The following is a 24135-nucleotide window of genomic DNA, read 5'->3' as shown; positions in this document are numbered from 1 at the left end:
TACGCCAAGTGAAAGAAGCCAGACATAAAAGGCCGCACAGCGGATGATTCCATTTACATGAAATATCCACAACAGGCAACTCCACAGACACAGAAAGCAGATTAGTGGTTGCCAAGGGCTGGAGAAACGGGGTGTTGGGGAGTTACTATTTAATGGGTGCAGAGCTTCTGGTTGGGATAACGAAAAAGTTCTGGAAATGGAGAGAAGTGATGGTTGCAAAACACTAAATATACTTAATACCACTTAGTGTACACTTAAAATGATTAAAAGGATAAATTTATGTTTATATTTTACTACGATTTGAAAATAAAAAAAGACTGGAAGGTCACAAAACAAAATTTAGTTATTGACTTCTGAGTGGTAGAATTAAAGATCATGACTTCTTTCCTCTTTGTTACAAATTATATAATAAGCATATTGCTAATTACGGGGGACATTACATATAACTGGCTTTATTTGATAAAGTATCACACCAGCATATAGTTCATCTGACTTTATCACACTGCAAAGCCTTCTGATGTGAGAGCCCCTAGACCTCTGGGCGGTGAACTTGCTCGGATTACAACCTTGCCCCAGTGGCTGTGCAGCTACCGTGCTGGCAGGATGAACGACCCAGCTCTAGGCTTCATCCTGGTCCCCCCGCCGCCGGGTCCACAAGGGGGCGCAGCACAGGGCTGGTGAAATCCCTACCCATTGCCTGGAAGCCTTTTGCGGCGCCATCACCTCTGAACTAACAATGACATTTATTGTTTATTCTCACACCCATCCCAGGAGACAGGGAGGATTTTTCCACTTTAAGATGTGAAAACCAAGGTTCTGAGAGACTTGATAACCTGCCCCAGGACAGGGATTTGGAAACGGACAGACCCAAGTCTTCTGGCTCCCGCCCCCAACCTCTCTCTGGTTTCACAGCAGTGTAATTGTTCGAGAGAGCTTGGCATCGCTTCCTCCAAGAACTGGCTCTTAACAGAAACTTCTGGCCATTATCTGAATGTCACACACAAGTGCAGTTAAGAATCTGCACTCAGGGCCTCTTTCTAAACCCAGTTACTTCTATCTCATGAATTTCCTTATCCCAAAAGACAAGTTCCCAGGGGCGCCGGCAAAGTCTCCAGCTGCCCGACCCCCTCCTTCAGCCCCGCCCACACCCTCAGGCTGCCTGCAGGAGGCCCCCTGTCCGTTCACTTGAACTTGTCCAGCATCCCAAACACCTGTGTGAAACGCTCTCGGTCCAGGATGCGTCCGTAGCGCAGGGTGAGGTAGAAGGTCTGTTTCCCACTGTACTGCCGGATCCGCACGAACAGCTCCTGAGGCCAATCCTGGCTTTCCGTCATGGGGATCACGTCGGCCACAGGGCAGTATGTCTCCTGTCGCCGGCCCCAGAAGGTCAGGTGGGCCACCCGCAGCATGGTGCCCGACTCATTCACGTACAGGATGCCCACCAGCCTCCGGAAGAAATGGCTCATCCAGCACAACATGGCCAGGGCAAAGCCAGCGATCCCGCCCGCCAGGCACAGGGAGTTGAAGGTCATGAGGCCCTGGGAGTACCAGTAGAGGCTAGGCGGCAAGGCCACCACCGTCAGGGCCGTCTGTGCCACCTTCAGCCGAGACAAGTACCCGAAAGACCTGATGGCATCAAACCGGTACACCATCTGAAATGTCTCTGTCTCTGTGCCGGGTGGTTTCTCCTTGGAGGTTGGTGGCCTGCTTCCAACCCACCTCCTAGGATCCCGCCCACTGCAGTACCACAGCCCGTGGAGGGGCCTTCCCCATGCAGCTGGCCCTGGCGACCGCGGCACAGCTCGGAGGAAGGCGGCCTGAAAGGGAGACAGGGAGACCATTTCTCTCATGGAACTCAACCATGCTAATCACACAAGGAACAGCTGCAAAGCATCTTACACGGAGGTTCCCACCAATCCTGTGAGGCCGGCATCACTGCCAGAGATGGAAAGAAAGGTAAAGCCAGACGCTTTACCTCACGTGATCTTCACAAAAGCTGTTTGCGATGGGAACCACTACTTCTACTTTACCACGGAGAAAATTAAGCCCAGAGAAAGTAAGAAATTTACCCAAAGACACACAGCCAGTGAGTGGGGCAGAGTCTGACCTTTAAACCGGTCCTCTTTCCTCCAGACAGCTCAAGTAGGTATAGGAAAGGAGGCGCAGCCTTCATTCATTCAACAAATACCTTGAGAGGGCCAACTCTGGGCTGGCACTGGATCCACAGCGTGTGTGACAATTCCCCAAGCAGGAAACTCAATCAATGTCCCAGTGGGGAACAAATCCGCAAGACATTCATCATAATAACTACCCAATTCTCGGTCAGGTTTAAAGCGTCATCTTGGGGTCGGAAGGGAAACGCTGTTTACTTGGCCTAAATTGAGGGATGGGGTAGAACGGAGGAGGAGGGAGGCGTCAAACCGTAGCACAAGGGTTTTATGAGATGCACAGTTCCACACCTCGAATAGTGCAGTGAAAGATACTTTGGGCGGTGAAGTCAGATCTGGGTTCCAATCCCGACTCCTACAGTCTCCAGCTGTGGATCTTTGGGCAAATTACTCCACCTCTCTGGGCCCCAGTTTCTTCATCTTTCAAAATGGGAATCCAAAATATACTGAATGTGATGATGGTTTTAAAGCCTTCAAATGCACTTGATGCTCGGCGAGTGCTCAGTGAGTTTTAGTTATCGCCGTTGAGGGCCCACGTGACCTGAGCGCAGAGGAGAGCGGGGAATAACAAATCGGAACCCACGTCCCTCCCACGGATTCTCCGAATCAGAACCCCAGGTGTCTGCAGGCCTGCCCCAGGCCTGCCCCCGACCCACAAAACACGTCACCTCCCTTACTTCCCACCACCCGCCTTCTTACCATGACTTCAAGGCCGCCTGCCGGAAGTGAATCCCTCCTACTCCCGGAACCGCTAAGAGCGCGTGTTCGGCCTTAATAGGACAGCGTAGAGGAGCATTGCGTTCTGGGATCTGTAGTCCAGAGAGAACAGCTAGCGCTAGTCCGAGGCATTATGGGAGTGGATTCTCCTCCTCCCGGCGTGCCCTGCGGCAGGGGGGCTGGTCCCGGAAGTTCCGAGACGGATTCCAGGTGCCAGCGAATCCTGTAAGGTACGCGTGGAAACTGGGGTCATGGCGGCGCACGGTCCAGCGCTCTGTCTCTTCGACGTGGACGGGACCCTGACGGCCCCGCGGCAGGTAAGCGGCGTCCGGCGGGCTGGCGGCAGCCGGTGCAGAGCCCCCTGCTGCTCGCAGACGGGGCTAAGGACCGCCTATCTCCCCTGAAGGGACCGAACTCTACTCTGGGTTCCTGGAGGAATGAGATGGAAGCTCCCACCAGCTCTTCAAGACCTCAGGGTGCTCGAAGAGATGGGACAGGCCGGAAAACTCTAGAGAGCAAGAAACTTGTGTTGGGTTGGAAAACGCAGTTCTGAACTCTCACCTCCAGCCCCGGATTTGAACCCCAGCTGTGCCCCTTAACCAGCTTGTGTGCCCTCCTCAGACATATGAGGTATGGTCTCTGCCTGTAGGCTGATGTGAAAGACACAGGTTTCCAGGTCAAACGGACCTGGTAGAGTCTCAGCTTTACCTCCTGACAACTGTGTGACCTTGAGCAAAGTCATTTAACCTCAGAGCCTCAGCATCTATGGCATTAAGTGGGGATATGACCTGTTGCATGTGGTGTTTGTGGGTGTCGAATGAAATCATATAAGTTCATGAAAGTATCTTGCATACGGTAGACTGGGTTCAATAATATACAGTTAATATCAGCGACCACCACCACTCCCTTCTCCAGCCCTGCAGTGGAGTGAGGTGATGGAGGAGACCTAGATTGCTGCAGGCTGCCTGCTGAGAACCTCCTTGGACTCCTAGAAACTTCTCATTTCCAGATTTTGTTGCCGTAGGCACGGATATGTTTCAGTTAAGATTAACATTTGTGATCTTTGCCCACCCTGACCTCCCCCTTGCACAGATTAGTCACTGAACACCAGCCATTTGAACTTGAGACTTGGCCCAAGTAGCCTCACTGTCTTCAAGTTCTAGCTCTACCCTGCTTAGTTTGGGCCAGGTGAAAGCAGTGGTATGTGTGCTCCAGAATTCACAACGAATGTCTGTGACCTCAGCTGTCCCTATCATTTTACCTTTCTGAGCCACAGGTGCTATGTATCTAGCGATGATGCTCAATTGCAAGTTCTCCAGAGGCCCTTTTTGATTCTGAGGTTCAGTGATCCATGCACACCTGTAGGTTGTTAATTAGCGCCTAGTGGTCTGGAGCCAATGTCAGCAATTCATTGTTTGTAAAAGGCCAGATAGCAAATACGTTTGTGTTTGCCGACCATATGGTCTGTAGTAACTACTCAGCTTTAATGCAAAAGCAACCATAGACCTTATGTAGACATAGCATAGCTGCGTTCCAGTAAAACTGCTCTCAATTTGGCCCATTGGCTGTAATGGCCTCGGATTTACATTCCAAGCCTTTTTACACAGTATCATTAGACCCTTTTAACCTTTCTCCCGCTTTCATCCCTGGTAGGATAGTTGTTATTTCCATTTTAAATAAGCAAACAGACTCAGTGGAACCATGACCTTGATTTCACACAAGAGATCTGGTACAAGTCTCTGGGCCTCAGGGCATCGTTATTTGCTAAGTTTGCTATTTTCTGCTACCGCTCCAAGGTGGAGGCTGTTGTGTTACTAGGTGTGTCATTCAGGAACGTGCTTCTGATTCCCAGAAGGTACCAGGATATATAAGCATAAAGTATGAAATAGCAGCGAGACCAGGCAACCCGCAGTGTTCTCCCTTAAAACATTTGAAACGTGATATTCTTTGGCGAATTAAGTGAATTTTTACACTCAAAAAAACATCTAATTTTAAAGAGAATTGTTTCAGGGCTTCCCTGGTGGCACAGTGGTTAAGAATCTGCCTGCCAGTGCAGGGGACATGGGTTCGAGCCCTGGTCCAGGAAGTTCCCACATGCCACGGAGCAACTAAGCCCATGCGCCACAGCTGCTGAGCCCGCGTGCCGCAACTACTGAAGCCCGTGCGCCTAGAGCCCGTGTTCCGCAACAAGAGAAGCCACCGCAATGAGAAGCCCGCGCACCGCAATGAAGAGTAGCCCCGCTCGCCGCAACTAGACAGAGCCTGTGTGCAGCAACAAAGACACAACACAGCTAAAAAAATAAATAAATTTTAAAAATAAAAAAAAAATAGAATTGTTTCTGTGTGCTGGGTGCTCAAGGTTAAAAAATAAAGCTATTTTAAAAATAAAAAATAAAAACTATTTTAGCAACAGATCTGTTCATTGTACAACCTTTCCCTTCCTCAGTACTCGCATTCTCAAACATTGATGAGCACAAGACAATCCGAAAGCAATCAAATGGGTTATCTTTTCCTGCAGCTGCTGAAATAGTATATGACCTAAACAGGTAAAATCTAATTAGAGTAGAGTCCAGAGCTTTGCACATTTTAGTGTTTTAGTAGAATTTTGCTGTTCTGAGTACTTTCCTAAGATATGCCATTGCATCTAAAAGCAGTTGAGACTTAGAACTAGGATATAAACCTGGGTGAATTGTTTTCCAACTTCCTATCATGAAAAATTTCAAATGTACAGAATCGCTGGAAAAGTATAGTACCCAAAACATCCATATTCCCACCACTTAAATTCAACAGTGATTGATATTAACTTTCTCTCTTTTTTTAATCTTTTCTGTGCCACTTCCTAAGCTGTAGTCATAATGGTACTTCACCCCTAAATGTTCACACCTGCAGCTCTTGAGGACAAGGACATATGTCGTAACCAAAGTACCGTCATCATACTTAAGGAAACTATCACCAATTCCCTAATATTATTTTATACCCTGGTCCAGGGGTCAGCAAACTTTTTTCTGTAAAAAGCCAGATAGTAAATGGTTGGGGCTCGCAGGCCATATGGTCTCTGTCACAGCTACTCACATCTATAGTTGTGGCCACAGACACCTCGGAAATGAATGGATATATGGCTGTGTTCCAGTCACTACAAAAACAAGCAGCATGCTGGGTCTGGCCCACAGGCCCTATTTTCTAACTCTTCCTTTACTCCACTCAGTTTTCCTTAATTGTCCCAAAAAAGTCTTTTATAATTTTTTTTTTAATTTTTCAGAAGGTGAACTTTAACATTTTTTCACCTTAATTCCAAGCTTTTGGCTCTTTCTCTGTGCTTTATTTTGTCTGGGATGATTTAGAATTCCTTGAAATTATCAGCACAAGAGTTATTTAGAAACATTATGACAATTTGGCTGTGTGGTTATTTTGCTCCAAATCTCTCCTGCGGTGTGGGGTAGTTTAGATGCTCTATTGTGGTCACGAGCAGCTAGGTCTTATTTCCTGTCAAAAAGTATTTGCTGCCATCTGGAAGCGAAAAGGTGTCTCTGACCAATGCAAGTTGCAGAGCACGTCTGATAGCTGGACAGCAATACCATTTAACTCATCAGTGTGCACAAGGGTCAAGAGAAAATAAATTGTGCCCTTAGGCTTCTGTTTGAAGGTGGAAGTATTGCGTTTGTGTTGCATTTTTAATATTTTGCAATCATGGGAATCTTCCCCACTTGCATTCTGACGTCGGCTCTGAGTAAAGCAGTTGTGGGGACTCTGGGACCCATTTTCACAATCACTGACTCAGAGGCCACTAGATTTTGTCTATTAGGTCAAGATTCCACTGGAAGATGTAGAAAAGATTGCACTCTGATGTAAGCCCTTCTGTACAATTTTATTTTATTAATCATATGCATGTATTACTCTAAAAAAATTTTTTTTTAAGAAAAGGATAAGGGCTTCCCTGGTAGCGCAGTGGTTGGGAGTCCGCCTGCCAATGCAGGGGACGCGGGTTCGTGCCCCAGTCCGGGAGGATCCCATGTGCCGCGGAGCGGCTGGGCCTGTGAGCCATGGCCGCTGAGCCTGCGCATCCAGAGCCTGTGCTCCACAGCGGGAGAGGCCACAGCAGTGAGAGGCCCGCGTACCAAAAAAAAAAAAAAGAAAAAGAAAAGGAGAAGATTGAATTCTGGATGTTTTTGTACTGAAGTTGAGTTAAGTGGGTTTTTTGTTTTTAATTTCTGGTAACTTTATTTGTGTAGATATTCCATGTAAGTGTACAATTAAGATTGCTAAAAGTAATGAAATAAAAGTTTAAAACTTCATTGTGGTTTGCTTGAACACAGGGATATCTTTTCATGTCAGTTTAAAATTTCTTTTGAATGGGCACACGGTTTGGAATTTAACTAGCATAAAATTATACCACTGAGACCACTATTTATTTTTTCTTAATATTTATTTATTTATTTTGGCCGCACTGGGTCTTAGTTGCCGCATGCGGACTCTTAGTTGCAGCATGCAGGATCCATTTCCCCGACCAGGGATGGAACACAGGCCCCCTGCATTGGGAGCGCAGAGTCTTACCCACTGGACCACCAGGGAAGTCTTGAGACCACTATTTATAGATAGAGCTTTTCTTTCAGGAGAGACTGAAAAATCTAGTGGTCTTACTCTAAGGCTTTTTGTTTGTTTATATAATTATAATAAATCAACTCTCAACTTCCTCTTTAATCTCATTATGTTATTTTGTTTTAATCAACTTAAATCCATAAATGGAGCACAGTGTGGCATTTGAAAGGACTGGGGTAGGTCTACATGCGTTGTGGAAAAATCACAACTTAGTGCTGAGAAAACAAGTCGTTGCACAAGATGTGGAATGAGTCCACTTGTGTTTCAAAAAGCACCTATTTATATATGTGCATATAGACAAGTGTATATATAAATGCACAGAAAAAAGGCTAGAGCAGTACATAACAGCTGTTAATATATTTCTTGTGTGTTTTAAACGAGGTAAAAATAAGTAAAATTTAACAAGTTTTTTTCTGATAAAAAAGTTGATGTCCCAAAAGCACGACTAAATAGTTGGTCTTATCTGTAGACCTAGAAACCCAATTGGCAGTTATAAAAATAAGGGTTATATCACTCTTGGGATTTTAGTCTCCCGATTACTTCGTGACTCTTGACTGTTGTGTTTTTCTTTTTGAAATGCAGAAAATTACCAAAGACATGGATTGCTTTCTACAAAAACTGAGGCAGAAGATCAAAGTTGGAGTCGTAGGCGGGTCGGACTTTGCGAAAGTACAGGAGCAACTGGGAAACGATGGTAAACTCCACATTGCTGGCTGCATTTTGGTAAAAGGTCAACTTCTCATGAGGACGTTGGGACCTGTTGCCATTTAGTATCACAGGAGCCCCGAGCCCTCACCCCCGTGTGGCAGGCTTCAGGCTTCCTGCTTCCTTGTTTGGGGAAACATTTTCTCTGCCTTTATTTTTCCTCTGTTTTTAGTCCTCTAAGTAAATTTCTGGAGTTGCTAGTGGAACAGTTGGTACTCGGATACATGGACAGATTCACCTAGAAAGATGGGTGTCTGTTTCTCGGCCTGCAGTCCTTCCTGTTGGTCCCCATTAACTGCCCTTCTGGCCTCAGTTCGGGCCCCATCTCCTGACGTCCTTCTCACCCAGGTGTTGAGGGGTGCTCCGGGTCTTCATGCCTCCCTCTGTTGCCCTATCGCAGTGTTCCCCAGAGTTCCCTAGTCGGGAGGCACCCAGGCTCCTCCCCACCTAGTGAACCAGAATCTCAAGCCCAGGACCCCAGGAAGGTGGAGATTCTTACGTGCCCCTTCACTGGAGATTCTGAAGGGCATGGGTCTGTAGGGCATGGGAATCATACTTTAGCAACTACCCTCACAGAGAGTCTAGTGCTGTGGGTGCAGCGCTCTGATTATTGGAAACTGTCTGGTTGTGTTTGGCTGGAAGACCAGTGCTATGGATTATTCATCTCCACGGCCCCAGGGCCTCCGGGGTGCCTGGCCTATAAGAAATAGCAGGGAGAGAGAGAGATGGATTGAGCATTCTTTTTGGCACCGTTGACGTTTTGGGCCAGTAATTCTCTATGTCCTGTGCACTGTAGGATGTTTAGCAGCATCCCTAGCCTCTGCTCACTTGATACCAGTAGTGCTGCCACACCCAGTGTGACAACCAAAAATGTCTCCAGACACTGCCAGATGTCCCCAGGGGGCAAAATCACCCCCAGTTGAGAACCACTGTTCTAGATGTAATATCTTACAGTGCGAATCTGTGTGGGGTGTATTTATTGAACCAGTTACTGAAAGAGGGATCTGTGTAGTCCCTTTAAAACTCTCTGTTCTGGTTACACTTAATTTTCCTTGTAGGTGCTCTGTTTAGAAACGCTATAAACAACATAATGGGACACATTAAGACCCGGGGATCCTGTTACCTGGTCCCGATTGCCCTTTCTGCCTCTGGTCACGTAATTAACCACAGGCTCAGAGAGGTTTTGTCAGTGTAGCACAGCGTCTTACATTTCAGAGAGTAAGAGTTGAAACTCCAGAATCAAAACAGTAGCGAGCCAGAAGAAAGTGGAAGACCCACCTGCATCAGAATCACCTGAGAAGCTCATTCAACTGGAGATGTGGGAGCCCCACCCAACACACAGTGCCTGGGAATCTGCATTTTGGCAAGCACCTAGAGTTTGAGGCTCCATTAAGATTTATGTGGGTGGTCTTCAAATGTGAATGAATATAAGAATCGCCTGAAGAGCTTTAAAAAACAAAATCTGATTCTTAACCTGGCCTCTGCAGATTCTGATTCAGAAACCTTGGGAGCAGAGCCTGGAATTCTGCAGATTTTCATCACTGCCCCAGTGATGCAGATTCACAGTGGGGTTTGGGAGCCATCGTTGAGGTGCCCACCGAGTCTCCAATCTGCAGCCTAATTGTCATCTTTTAAATTTATAATGAAGAGGCTTCTTAAAAAAGTTTTTAAGGAGCTTTTTTTCCACCCTCCCAATCTGTTAAGATGAGATAGCCTTTCACAGTCATTACTGGAGTTTAGCATTTTTATTGGCGATTAGTGTTAATCAAGAAATAGAAACACAGGGTCCAATTCATTGCATTCTCAATTTTGTTTTGTTGGCAGTGGTTGAAAAATATGATTATGTGTTTCCAGAAAATGGCTTGGTAGCATACAAAGATGGGAAACTCTTGTGCAAACAGGTAGGTTTGCAAGTATCCAAACTACTCTGTACTACTAGTGAAATGTTTTCTAAAAAGGTATCTGATATTGAATGCCTCCAGGGAGTTATATCTGGGAGAAGAGTGGTAATGAATCTTCACCCTGTATTGTTTACATTTTGGATATTGAACCATGTGACTAGTACACATTCCAAATTGTTAACTAAATTTTTATAATTGTTTTTCAAGGTTACTTAATCTAATATTTCTATTATGGTAGCAAAGACTAGGGCAAGTTGTCTTGCTGCAAGCATTTCTAAGAGGTACCATGTAGCTCTTATTACCATTAAGATCCTTCTATTCAGACGTAAGAGGAAGCCAAAGTGGAAAAAATATATTTTCTATCAGTGTCTGCAGATATTTTAATTGAATAAAAGGCAGCAGCAATAAACTCTTTGGGGCTTCCAGGAAGCACTTGAGAGATAATGAATACAAAAATCTTGAGTAATGAAGCAGAAAATGGTTTTGACTGAGGCCCTTTCTGGTTTGCCTAATGTTTTCAACCAGAGAAAAAGGGAGAAAAGGAGAAAGGCAGTGGGGTGTGTCCCCACCACTGCTTGGTGACCCTCCAGCCACAGAGGCTGAAGACCTGGGTTTGCTGGAAAGCCATTTTGAAAAGGCCTCCCACTGTGTCAAGTTAACTCCAGTATTTTCTTTATCTAGAACATTCAAGGTCACCTGGGTGAGGCCCTAATCCAGGATTTAATCAACTACTGTCTGAGCTACATCGCGAAAATTAAACTCCCGAAGAAAAGGTGGGTTTGCTTTTAGCAAAGAAGCGCCACTGGAATATGGCTGATGCCGTCTGGTGGGTTGGAGCTAACTCAACTCCAAAGCCAGGTGCTTAGTAAGGGACCACTGGAAACCTTCTGTAAAGCCAGCGGTAGACCAATGATTACATAAACGATGGTGCGTCCACGTGACGGAAGTTGAAAACTATATGCTTTCAAAGGCTATCAGTTAAGGCACATGCCTGTGAAACAGCAGTGTGGGAAAAGCAGCATCAGCCCAGGCCCCAGCTCAGGAGTCTCAAACTGGAGGCCTCCGGGCCAAATCCCATGCAAAGCCAAGTTCAGTTGGCCCCTGGTGTTCAGTAAAATCTGCAGTAAGTGCTATCATTTAAAAGTCTGATTTCACACTTTAAAATGCCTGGGTTTCCGGCTTCTGCAGCATCTGAAAACCCGGCAGCTCGATGCTCCCTCCTAGGTGGCAGCAGCCTGGCGGGCAGCGCTGCCCCCCTCCCCATCCCCCAGTCTTTCACGGGCCACTTGTCTCATTTTTCTGGCCTCGGTAGGCATTTGATTCGGGAACGTACCTCTTGTTCTGAATACTGTTATCTCAATTCCCATTTTTAAATAAAAACAACAGTAATGTGCACACATGCCCACAGTTAAAAGATTGGCAGAAAACGGACCATATGCTAATGGTGGTTGTTTCTTGGTAATGAGATTTCAGGTGGTTTCTTTGAAATACTTTTCATCTTCTCGGTTTTCTGCACTTAATGTGTAACACCCTAATGATTAGAGGGTGAAACATTTCTTAAAGGGTGATTGGATTTCAAGACATGCTGGAGTTTCGAGAGTGCTCAAGACCTGTTTCCAGAATTTCCGAAACAGATGCCCCTGCTCGGCACCTCCTCTCAGAGGGCAGGGGCTTCCTTTTTCACATCTGTCCCGGGTAGGGGGATGGATGAGACAGGAGGGACCCGAAGTCCATCTTTCTGGCAGCTGGGAGACGGCCCATGAGGGTTCCTTATCCTGTGCTGTTGACTTTTACGTATATTAGAAATTCTCCATTGTAGAAAGTGAACATATAACGTACCCCAGGTCATTTCAGTCTTTACTTTGGGCTGAGCATTGAGGGAGGATAAAAAAAGGATAAGATACACTCCTGTCCTCCAAAGAAGATGTCATCTAGTGAGAGGGCCCAGCGTGCAGAGCTGTGACTCCGAATTAGCCTGAGACACCCAGTGAATTCAGAAGGCAGGGCTGAGTTCCTCCTTGATCGGCGTTTACCCACATTGCTCGTGGGTCTAATGCTATGTCCCACACACGCCAGGCAAGTGTAGTAAGACGTCACATCGTCCAGGTCTTCAGGGGGGAGGTGAATGCTTGATCAACCGCCTTAGTCCTGGTTTTTAGAACAGAAGCCTTTCTACAGTGCATCAGCCTCCCTCCCTGCCTTGGGCATGACCTCTTTTTCTGACAGTTTAGGACCCACAGGCCTAGTATCCCCCCTGGGAATGATCACCAGGGCCCCATACCCCAGTGTAGATGTAGAAGGTATAGGCGACAGGCTGGTCTGTACCGAGTCCAGGACAACCGGGACGGGGTGTTTGAAAAAGTATCTTAGGTGCACATACGTTGTTGTATCGTTTGCCTCTTTCTCTGCAAGTTGAACACAGCAGGGGAAGGATCCAGTGATGGAGATACCGCTATTTTTACTTTACTTGCTTCCCAGTTTTTTAGATAAACTGGTACTTTTCATTTCAGGAGCCCTTTCAGGGGGGCTCAGAGCAAGTGCCATTAGCCCCTTTCTGAGCTCAGAGCAGAGCGGTGCCCAGGGTCCCTGGTAAGTGGCGGCATTGGCGTGGAATCTGGTCCCAGCGCTACGCCTGGCGTGTGTCCTTGAAGTATTATTACTGAGGCTCACCTGGGGATCCTCAGCAGCTTTTCCTGTGTTGCTTTTCTTGGTAAAAATCAGCATTTCACTAGGTCACTTGCAAAGGTGTCTGGGACATATATTTTCAAATTCCTCAGGGAACTTGAAGAGCTAGCAATCATTTTCATAGCTCTTTGTTAACTATAACATTGTCTGTCAAGAGCAGCACCGTCCAGCAGAAATGTAATATGAGCCACATGTGCCGTTTTTTCCGCTTTCCGTGGCCATGTTTAAAAAAAAAAAACAACGGAAAGGAATAGGTGAAATTAATTTTAATATGTTTTATTTAACTGACTATATCCAAACTATAGTCATTTCAAATATAGTCAGTATAAAGCATTGTCAATGATGGTTACACTCCTTTTTCATACGAAATCTGTGAACTCTGATCTCAGGTCAGATCAGCCACAGTTTTCAGGGCTCTCTAGCCACGTGAGGCTCGTGGCCGCCACACGGCCCAGCACAGCACCGCCAAAGGCTGATCACACCCGCCTTTGCCATCGGAATCGCCCCACTTTTTTTTTTTGACCACACCTCGGCATGCGGGATCTTAATGCCCCGACCAGGGATCGAACCCATGCCCCCTGCAGTGGAAGTGCAGAGTCTTAGCCGCTGGACCGCCAGGGACGTCCCTGGAATTGGCCAGCTTTTTAGCCTGTCTGTCCATCTGTTGTGTTGCTCAAATAAATGATGTATCTCTGGGACCTCCGTCCCCTTTTCCTCCCCAGGGGTACTTTCATCGAATTCCGAAATGGGATGTTGAATGTGTCCCCCGTCGGAAGAAGCTGCAGCCAAGAAGAACGCATTGAGTTCTACGAACTGGATCAGGTGAGTCTTTATGAAATAGCCGGGTGTATGGACGTGTGGTGTGCATCTCTGCGGCCAAGAAAGTGTGCTTCTAATGCAGTGGACTATCGGTATCTTTTTGTTTTCCTCAGAAAGAAAGTATAAGACAGAAATTCGTGGAGGATCTGCGGAGAGAGTTTGCAGGGAAAGGCCTCACGTTTTCCATAGGTATCATGCATTCAAGCGGGCTTCAGGCTCTGGGAGCTGTTTGCTGGGAGGTGGTTGTGGGCCGGTGTGCTCTTGAACTTGGACGGTGACGAGTTTGCAGCTGGGCTGTCCGTGGCAGGAAACTGCCCTCCTGCCTGATCAGCGCTAGCCGGGACTCAGGTTAGGAGATGACTTCCACGCTGCTGGGTTTGGTTCTAAGTCCTCGCCCAGCAGGATTTTTCCTGCCTGCACTTCTCCTAGTCAAAAATAAGATTGCTTAATGAAGAGTGAGAACTTATCCCCACACCTTTGGGCAGAAGACAGCTAGCTCATGGGTGACTGTAGGAGAGAGGTGGGACAGGGCCTCTTAGATCAAGTAGACTGAATGTGTTCCGGAATCCTGTGATGTTCGAATGGCAAGGAACCTTCGAAGTCACTTGGGCTGGTTTTACAAATCAAGAAGCCGAGGCCCAGAAAGGGGAAGTCACTTGTCTAGGTTCACGAAATTTCTGTTCATAGTGACAGGCCAGCATGCGGCCGTTTCCAGTGTCTGATGCAGAGCTCTTCCTGCACCGCTGATGTCTCTGCCTCGCTTTTTGGTGGAATATGCCTGTCAAACGCTTTAAACAGACCGATTTCTGCTGTCAGTGCTGACAAGCCGTACTTACAGCCCTCTCCTTTCACCGGCTCAAACAAGCGTACGCTTGCCAGAAAACTGGAATTGCAGAGGGCCTCTGTGTAAAGGATGAATGGGTGTCTTGTTAAGTATCCTTGAACTGTGAGATGAACATCTTCCCTGACACAGCTCTGAAAGGGTTTTTGTTGCCCAAGAAAGCTGCCTGGCAATCCCCGTCCGTGGGGTTTTCATTTTCCTGCACGACGAGCTGGATGCATCCCGCTCCCAGGCCTCTCCGCCGAGCGCACAGTCGAGCTCCAGGGGAGCACGGCTGAAGGAAGCTGTTCGCAGCTCTTTCACCGGCCTGCTTTGGGCTTCGTTTAAGCGCGCTCTGCAGACCGCTCGGGTGCAAAGCCATTGTGGGTCTCACTCTGAATCAGCACTCTGTGTCTCTTTTTTAGACTTTAGATTTTTAGGTTTTAGGTGAAATCATGTTGGAGAAAAAAAAAGTCATGCAAGAATTGATTTCTAGAACCTACCCGTAAAGTATTGTAATTAGCAAACTGAGGTCATAAAAATCAACCTTGGCACTCCAGTTGCCGACAAGATCAAAGGGCACATTTTCTTTCAGTGACATATCATTAGCCTCCTTTTCACCTTTAGCTTGTGTGTCTCCCTCCCCACGGCAGGAGGTCAGATCAGCTTTGATGTCTTCCCTGATGGATGGGACAAGAGGTATTGCCTGGGACATGTGGAAAAGGACGGCTATGAGACCATTTATTTCTTTGGTGACAAAACCATGCCAGTAAGTATAGAAGTGTTTTTGCAGTTTCGTTGTTCAATTTGGGTTTGAAGAGGGGGAAAGCGGACAGATGGGCTTTTCTGCCCCCAGCCACACTTCACCTGGCAGCCCAGCTCAAACTGAGTAATAGCTTCTGTCCTATGAGAGTGGGGTGAGGGAGCCCCCTCTTCTCTGCGCGCAGACACCCGACATCTCTGAAGGCAAGGATGGAGCCTTTCAGTTTGGCTTTGAGTTAAGTGTCACCCACCTCGAGCGCCTTCCGGAATGAGACCCAGTGCTGTCATCAGATCCTCTTTGTGTTTCAAAGCCCTTGCTGTTTTTGTTTCATGTTTCCGCCGTGTTTTTTCCCCAGGGGCATTCATTTAGGTTGGGCACTAGGAGTGCTAAATGGTAGGAGGACCAAGAGTCTCGTGAGTCTGGAATTCAGGAGAGATGAGAGGTGGGGGGTCAGGCCTGGGCATCACACACTGAGGGGCAGGAGGCTGTCCCGGGGGGGCTGTCGGAAATCCCAAGTCCGGGACCAAATCTAAACTGGGGACTGATGGGAATTCCCTGGCGGTCCAGTGGTTAGGACTCGGCGCTTTCACTGCCAAGGGCACAGGTTCAGTCCCTGGTCGGGGAACTAAGATACCTCAAGCTTCTCAGCGCGGCCAAAATAATAAAATAAACTGGGGACTGAGAGCAGAGCCAGGTGTTGAGAGGCCAGCAGGAGGAATTTCCCCAGAGCCACCGAGGTAGCAGGCGAGGCTCTCCTTAGGACAGGTGGGTCCCCAAGGGGCTGGATGGAGAGGCTTTGTCGCCATCGAGGCCCGAGGAGGCTCAGCCCCCAATGGTCACTGCCCAGCCCGGGGCCGCCTCCCTTTACCTTCCTCTTGCACCCCCGTGCCTCTCTGCTTCCCTCTCACGGGCCACCCAGTGGTGGTAGCTACCTTGCCATCAGGCTCCTGTCTCAGGCTTTGTGGTGGCTGTACTGCAGCATCAGAAAGGCTGCATGGATGGAGTTTTTAATCTCTCCAACCCCCGGTCCACCCAAAATGCGTGCTGTTTTGCTAAGGTCTCTCCTGTGTGGACCTGCCTTTTTCAGTAAGATCTCAACGTGCTAGTCTTCCAGCGTGAAAGGGACTTCTGGATAGTATAGTCTCATGTCCTGCTTTCCAAATTATAAAACTGGGGGAATTCCCTGGCCGTCCAGTGGTCAGGACTCCATGCTTCCGCTGCAGGGGGCCACAGGTTCAATCCCTGGTCGAGGAACTAGGATCCCACGAGCCACCCTCGCCGGTCCCCCGCCTTCCCCACCATCCTCCCGGCTTTGGGCTGATTCCTGCAGGCTGAGAAGACAGCTCTTCAGAGGGGCTGAGGCAGGTTGTGCTGTGATGATGAAGCCTCAGCTGGGACTTTGCAGGATGGAATGCAGTTCTTGAGATAATTAGAAAACAACATCTTCGGGGAATTCTTCATTTGGAAATTAGAGAGTTTTCTGTTTAACCACTGCATTACCACACGTCAGTTTTTGTTTTTTTTTAATCTTACCTACTTTTAAAAAATGGATACTATTGAAGGGAGGTTCCCCCCCATTCTTAATTAATAGGTATTCATTGTAGAAAATTAGAAAAAGCATGAAGAAGAAAGGAAAAGTCACTTGTAAATCACAGCTGACATGCCTCTCAGCCTCTTTGCAATGTATATGACCCCAAATGTGGGACACGGTGTGTTCACTGGTTTCTGCTTTTGTTCTCTTAACATATTTCGTTCCCCCCACGTCGGGGTATGTTCTTTGAAAACAAGCTTTTGATGGCCGTATAACATTCTAGCATTCAGGCACAGGTTATTTACCCATTTCCCTGGCAGAGGCCTTTGGGTTTGTGGCTCTTCGTTGTCTTCACGAGCACTGGAGTAAACGCTCTTGCATCATTCTTTGCCCTCCTCTGATCTTTTTTATCAGTGGTTTCCTGGAGATGGGAGTTAGCAGTCCAGCCATCTAAATCTTTTAACAGCCTGAGGCCCTGAGCAATCCAAATACTCGCTTTAAGTTTCTTTTCGTATTCAGTGATAGATATTTGGAAAGCTGTTTTCTTTCTTTGCGCCGAGGCAAAATGTTTTTGCCGGCTCCCAGGGAGACAGCACCTGAGCTAAGCGCTGTCAGTAAAAAGCCCTTTCCCTGCCAAGCTCAGCAGGCTTAGACGCCTGCCCGGCAGCTCGGCCGGAGCCTCATGTTGCACCGAGTCCCCCGTGTCTTCCCCGGCCCCGCCCCGAGCACGTCCAGAGAGCAGAGGGAAGAGGGAAGAGGCTGGCCCTGGCTCTCCTGAATCCTCCTTCGTCCTGGAAACTGCCTTCCGGACCCCAGAATTGGTGGCCTTGTTGGTCCAGAGAACAGGACGGTGGACCAGCCCCACCCCAAGGCAGGAGCATCCCTCACCCCCAACGCTCCTGCTCAGGGAGACCCAGGCTTCAGGCCCCCAGGGCTCACTGGTGTCCACAGCATCAGCATCTCCCCGATGTGCTCCCGTGCCAGGGCCCCTCACGCATCTCTGAACCCTGTTTTACGGATGAGGGGAGCTGTGCCAGAGCCATCGCCAGACCCTAAGGGGCAGTCACCCAGGGACGTCAGCCCCACCCCTAGCCTGGTCATCACTAGATTCTGAGCTGCTGGTCCTCAGCCCTGGAGGCACATTGGAGTCACCTGATCGCTTTCAAAACCTCATGACCCTGGGGCCAGGCTGTTTTTGACCATAGCTGTTTACTTCTTTCTAGGAAAAAAATCAGCACAGTTATCTAAGGGCATTCATTTTTAAACGTGAAAGTTGTTTGAGGTTGTTTTCATCCACAGCTAATTCTGACATACTGGGAGAGCAGCGCACACCGCAGTCATCAGGTCCCCAGCCTCCTGCATAAGCCCTGGGCACCCAGCTCTCCTGTGGCCAGAGGCACCCAGGCATGGGAGCTCTTAATGCATCCTGGGCCTTTGGCCCCCATGTCTCTTGTTCTTTCCCAGTTTTATTGATGTATTTTTAAAGCTCCTGCAGTGACTGTCACTTGCAGCCAGGGGAGAACCCCTGCTCTGGGATCTTTGAAGGCTGAGCCTTTGTCTTGGTGGCCTTTGTACCCATAATGGATAGAAATTGGCTAAGTGCTTATTGAACTACCCGAGGTAAACGTCCATGTGCAGCTAGAGCGCTTGCCTGTGCCGCGGGCAGGTATCCACCCAGCAGAGACCCCCTGGGAGTTGTGTCTGGAGCAGGGCATGCAGCCGGCGGCGGCCGGGACACTGATGCAAGAAAATCAGCTTGCACTGCGACCCTCCTCCCGCTGCGACCCTCCTCCCGTCGGCCCAGACCTTGGCCTTGTAAGGATTAAACATTAATCGGCAGCCTGCGCTGATCCGGGGCCTCTACTTTGGGCCTGCCAGGTACACCTTAACGGAAACATGACCACTTACTCATCCCTTCGCCTCTTCCCTCCCTCCGTCTTCTCCCAGGTAACAGGAGCTTTGTTTTGGAGCTTGTGGGTGGCTGAGCCTGCCCAGCAGGAATCCAGTAACCTTTGGTGCACATGCAAATCCAGTTTTGAAGTTTCCTGTTCACTGTAGCCTTATTTTTCTAGTGGGTGGCACTCACTAGCTTGGTGGTTTGGTTCTGCTTCTCCCGACTTCACTCCGAGTCTGGTTTGCAAGGTCTTTGCAGCCCCAGGAGGGAGCCCGCCTGCTCTGAGGCCAGTTGCCCTGCGGGAGTTGTGGGCAGTGCGGGCAGTGCAGCTTTGCTGCCCTCTGAGAGCAGCGGGCCCCACCGGGCTGCAGGAGGTTTCTCCTTCCCGGGTGATCGGAATCTCTGGACCTGGCTTTGGTACGAGTCAGTGGCTTACAAGGCAGCAGGGCTCAGCCTCCTTCCACGGGCAGCTCCCCGCCGTCGCCACCAGCAGGCCCTCTGTCAGGTGAGGCATCTGTTAGGCACCTGGGACACCCTCTCCAGGTTGGGGCAGGCGTGGCATCTGTGAGCCTTGCTGCTCCAGAGGTCCCGCTCCCCAGAGAGTGGCTTCTGTCTGCCTTGCACCCTGGCTGGGGGCTGGAGCCTCCTGACTCTCCTCTGCTTCCGCTTTTGAGTCCTCATCCCCCATCCATTCTCCAGAAAGTTCCTCTTGTGAAGTGAACCTGATGGTGTGAAGCCTGGCTCCTGGCTTTCTGGAGGCTTCACATAAAATCCCTAGTCCTCATCTCGACCTGCGAGGCCTCACGGCCCGGCCCCTCCCCGGCAGGCTCTAGCCCAGCAGGCTCTAGCCCGGCTGGCAGCCTTTCCCGGATGGGCGGTCACAGGGCTTGTCCCTTCTCTTCCTTCAGGCCTCTGCTCAAAGGCGTCTCCCCTGTCACCCTGGTCCCCTCCCCTTATTCTTTGCAGATGCCGGCAAAGCATCCACAGAGCTGTTGATGTCCATCTTAAATGTAAGCTTGGAAGGCGACCCTTAGGTGGGCGTCATTTGTTTGCCACTGTAGCTCCAGCTTCTGAGACCATGCCTGGAGGGTAGTGAGCGCTGCACACGGTTTATCCGTGAGGACTAACCCCGCTCCAGGGTCGGTGAGTGACACTGGAGTGAGTGCCCCAGGTGGGTGCTGGGTTTTCCGAATAGAGCAGGAGTTCTTGCTGGCTTGGCTGGGTGCTCTGTGCTGGTTTCCCCACACCAGGCCGTTCCTAGGAGAAATCTTTTTTTTGTCGTAAGAATTGTCTTCACGTGTACTTGTTCAGGAGATGCTGGCCATGAACTGGGGGCCAGCTGAATGACCAGAGCCCCTTCACAGGACATAAATTCGTGAGGCCCGCGCAAGGCTTGGCAGGCTTCTGGGAAAGAACATTCCCCAGTGTGGCTCCAAGGTCATGGCCTCCCAACATGGCTCCACCCAGCGCGCCTCGGGCCCAGGCAGTAGTCCCTCATGAGGTCTATGAACTTCACCTTCTCCTAGGGAAGCCGTCTGCTTGGGGGTGGGTGGTTCTTACAAAGATGAGAGCAGCCATAATTTCAGGTGTCAGTTGTTTAAAAGGATGTCATTTTCGTACAGAATCGTTTTCTCCATACTGGCTTCGTGCTCTGTGTTTTATGAAAAAATCCATTTTCTCTGCAGTGATTTTCATCACATTATAAACTAATTGATTTTTTTTTTTCAAGATTTTGTGTTAGACTGCTTTTCCAATGTTATGAGGAAAATATAGGAAATTCCATGAGAAGCTAAGCAGGGGCTTTCCTGCAGGGCTGTGGGTTGTGGAAGCAGCATTCCCCTGAGATGGGCGGGACTGGGGAAGGGGGTGCAGCACAGACTAGGTGATCCACAGTCACAGGACCCCCTGCACCCAGCATGCCTGGCCCCTTCCAGACCGGGCCTCAACTCCTAGGGGCTCACCAGGGGGAAGGAAGCATGAAAACGCTAGGAAGCGGTGCTAGCTGCGCGCTGGGGCTGCCCCAGGATTGCGCGTCCACCAGTGGCCTCGGTGCTTTGGGCGAAGTTCCGCCACGATCCCCATTTCACAGATGGGGAGCTGCCCACATACCCCCCTCACCAGTGCTAGACCAGGATCTGAGCCCAGGCCACCAGGCTCAGACTCCAGCCACATGGACCTATTTAAACTTCAGTGAATCAGACTCAGTCCCTCTGTCACAGGCCTCACGTGTGGCCGCCGTCGGCTCAGAGGTGGACCGTGTCCATCGTCACAGAAAGTCTCAAGGGCAGTGCTGCTCTGGACTGTCTGCCCTCCTACAGTCCCCCATGACCTGTTAGGAAAGTTTGGATGCAGTTAAAACAAATTGATGGGGTGAGAATTCTGCTTTCTTGATAGAAAAATAAGCCTTAGACAGATCTTCATGGGAACATCGTGATTTCTTTCACAGGCATAATTGCATGTTCCAAAGCTAAACTGCAGTTCAAGGGAAGGTGAAAAACCCTTTTTTGGTACGACAGTACCCCTGCTGTTCCTCTCCTGGGGGCTAAGAAAAGGTGCCTGAAGAGATGCTCCCCACCCGGTAAAATCGCAGGGTCCTCATTTCTGGTCCTATTTCTCTGGTGGCCCCAGGCCCCTGGGTGGCAACAGCCTTGGCCCAGGAGGAGCCAGGTGGCGCCTGCATCTGCACCGTGTCTTCCCAGGGCGGGAACGACCACGAGATCTTCACAGACCCGAGGACGGTGGGCTACACCGTGACAGCGCCCGAGGACACACGCAGGATCTGTGAGGAGCTCTTCTGCTGACCATCCCTCTCCCCGTGGGAGGGGCGTCCTGCCACGCCCACCCCCAGCCCACTGTACGGTTGTCACTCGGGTCCTCACTCAGCAGGGAAATGGCCCTCCGCCTCCAGTGCTAGAAGCAGCCAGAAGGGAGAAGAAAAGGCTTGTCAAGAACGGTTCAAAGGACTGTCTCCAACAGAGGGTTTTGTCCCCACCCCGAGTCTCAGGACCCCCAGCCCTGCCCTGATATGTGCGATCACAGTACACCTGGGGTTTTTTTGTTTTTAAACTTTCCCATCATTCTAGAATGATACAGGAAGAACGAGTGTGCCTGGACCCTCCCTCTTTCCTCATGGGTCTTGTGGAAAATATAACAGATATTCACATTGGGACCCTCTGCATCAGTACCAGGAGGGGGGCTTTGGTGATGAGAAAGAAAGGACAAGATGTTTACAATGATCTGACCCTGGGACATGGTTAAAAACACTTCCAGAAATGAAGCTCCCCCGTGAGAGCGCTGGCCGAGTGACCACTGACCCCAGGGACTTTGCACCTAGCTGGCCCAGGAAGCAGGGGTAGCTCTGTATCCACTACACTTTGAAGAGCCCGCTGGTTTCCTAGCCATTGGGACAGAGGCAGTGGAACCAACAACCCCGCCGAGAACTGGCACATGGCCCTCCCGGGACGCAGCTCCGAGCCCAGGCCTAGAGACTAACTGAGGCGGTCACACTTCGCCCAAAGAACCTCCTCCTGCTGTCCCCAGGGCCTGTTTGCCCTAGTTCGTCAGGGATCAGGGGAGAGCCTGAACTAACAGATCAGGAGCTGTACCGTTTCTCTGCCGATGTTTGAATAAGCCCATCCACCCAGGCCCTCGGAGCTGCCGTGGTCGGGTCTGCAACCCTCACTCCTCCCTCCCGCCTTCTGCAAGTTCCTTGTATAACTGGAAGGCAGCGCGGAGCCTCGTCCACAACACAGAACACGGAAGAGAGCTTTCCAAGAAAACGGTTGCTGTGTCGCTTTTGAGCATCTTCCTCCACAGACCAGTGCCGGGGCCGGCGTCAGTCCAGGCATGGCCTCTGCTGGGGGCTTGCAGACCTGAATCTGAAGTGGGGATTACAGAGGTGCTCTGAGCAGCCCACCTTTCTGCCCCCACCAGGTACCTTCATCACAGAGGAACCTGGTTCCCCCCAACCCTCCCCCAGCCTGGCTTGTCTCAGCTCAGGATCAGCGCCAGGCTGCGAGGTCAGCCCCCTCACCTGCCCAGGGCCACACACTGGGGTGACGGTTCTCACTGGTTCCCAGGACTGTGCCGTCCTGTGGCATCCTTCCTGGCTGAATTTTACACAATACTGTAATGATCTTTCAAAATGAAGAGTAGCAAATTAAAGTGATTTTATTGTTTCCTATTTTTCTTTCTGATTACTGTTTTCTCCTCGAGTTAAGTGAGTTGGTATCTTCTCAGATTCTGGGGGAAGAGCTCAGCCCTCTTGGACCTGAGGGGCCACTCGTTGCGACGCTGACGTTCCCACGATGTTGGGGGTTGCACTTTCCAACTGGCATCGACCCACCCTCCAGGCTTTTCTGCCCACTGGGTAAGGATCCAGTATTCCGTAGAAGTTTCCTTATATATCAAAACGAGACAACTGAGTCTTACTCAGACTTGTCCCAACTTTCATGAGGTGAAGGGTGCACTGTTTCTCCACCCTGCACAGGGCTGCCCTGGGTAGGTACCCCGAGGCCATCAGGCTGGGCCCCCTCCCCTACACTGTCACAATTCCCTCAACCTGCCTCCCCACCTCCAACGACTTCAGACTTTGCGCCATCCTTCCCCTGCTGCGGTGGTCTTATCACGGTCCAAGCTCCCCGGCCATGTATCCCACCTCTCTCTTTAGGTATTCCCCAGCACCCACCTTGCTCCCCGAGGGCCTCCGCAGCTGGGCTCCGTGGTGGGGACATCAGGTAATAATAGTAGGTAAGTAACATGCAGGCAGCAGCGGCTGATGCCTTACACATGCTCGCAAAGCAGCAGCTTCTGTCGTTGGCAGGTAAGAGCCGGCTGCCAGGATTCAGATCCTGGTTCAGCTGCTGCTGACTGGCTGTGTGATGGAGGACGAGTTCACCCCAGCCTCAGTTTGCTCATCTGTCGAATGGGATTATAGTCCCTACCACACGTGTAACTTAACCGCGTTAACTTCAGTGAAGCACTTAGAACAGTGTGAGCTATCGCTAACTTAATCATCCCCAGAAACCCTGTAAGACGGGACTGTCAACCCTGCTTGACAGACGAGGATAAGTCATTCCCTCAGCCTTCTGCCGTTCCAGGACGGTAGACAACATCACAAGAAATGTAAACATGGTAGCTAAATGCTGAGCAAGAGGGAAGCAAAGAGGTTGCCCCAGGTCAGCGTGGGGCTGTTAAGAAAGCTTCCTCCTCCCCTTCCCCACCCCCTGCCCCCACCCCCTGCACTGCAGAAGCTGACCAGGTATTTAGCCCCGGGCTCTAGGGCTTAAGAAGCCTCAAGGGAAAGACACTAGCAGCTACTGGCCGCTGGGAGGCCCATATAAAGCTCAATGAGGAGCCTGAACTCGATCCCGAGGGAGGGGCCGGGGGAGGCCCATCTGTGTGACGAGGGTAGGTCTGTCTAGCTTCCGGGCAGGGAGTGACTGGAGGGCCGGCACGAAACAAGGTTGGCAAACATTTGGGTGAGGCGAAGGTGGCCTAGGTGGCCCTGAATCACTTCCTGAGGGCTGCTTCCCTC

At 49.8% G+C, this 24135-nt stretch overlaps 2 protein-coding genes across 2 annotated transcripts; one reads left to right on the top strand and one right to left on the bottom strand.

Moving 5' to 3' along the window:
• Positions 1 to 1181: 1181 nt before the first annotated feature.
• TMEM186 (transmembrane protein 186) lies at positions 1182 to 2406 on the bottom strand (the record flags this gene model as incomplete). The annotated part of the gene is made up of 1 exon (XM_082856563.1): positions 1182 to 2406. The coding sequence occupies exon 1, from the start codon at positions 1848 to 1850 to the stop codon at positions 1182 to 1184; it is 669 nt and encodes a 222-aa protein (XP_082712689.1). The 5' UTR covers positions 1851 to 2406.
• A 688-nt stretch (positions 2407 to 3094) lies between these two features.
• On the top strand, positions 3095 to 22702 carry PMM2 (phosphomannomutase 2). Its single transcript, XM_082856409.1, has 8 exons — positions 3095 to 3202; positions 8064 to 8175; positions 10011 to 10087; positions 10769 to 10860; positions 13495 to 13594; positions 13705 to 13780; positions 15065 to 15180; positions 21299 to 22702. The coding sequence occupies exons 1-8, from the start codon at positions 3137 to 3139 to the stop codon at positions 21398 to 21400; spliced, it is 741 nt and encodes a 246-aa protein (XP_082712535.1). The 5' UTR covers positions 3095 to 3136; the 3' UTR covers positions 21401 to 22702.
• The last annotated feature ends 1433 nt before the right edge of the window (positions 22703 to 24135 follow it).

The sequence above is a fragment of the Leucopleurus acutus genome (genome assembly GCF_964270905.1).
Source record: "Leucopleurus acutus genome assembly, chromosome: 16".
NCBI classification, from domain to species: domain Eukaryota; kingdom Metazoa; phylum Chordata; class Mammalia; order Artiodactyla; family Delphinidae; genus Leucopleurus; species Leucopleurus acutus.
The sequence above is the reverse complement of the archived record's forward strand: the minus strand, read 5'-3'. Positions and strand labels throughout refer to the sequence as shown.

Coding starts and splice junctions, on each gene's coding strand:
- PMM2 (XM_082856409.1), top strand. CDS start 3,137: ATGGCGGCGCACGGTCCAGCGCTCTGTCTCTTCGACGTGGACGGGACC. Junction 3,203..8,063: donor CCCTGACGGCCCCGCGGCAG/GTAAGCGGCGTC, acceptor TTTGAAATGCAG/AAAATTACCAAAGACATGGA. Junction 13,781..15,064: donor AGGCCTCACGTTTTCCATAG/GTATCATGCATT, acceptor TCCCCACGGCAG/GAGGTCAGATCAGCTTTGAT.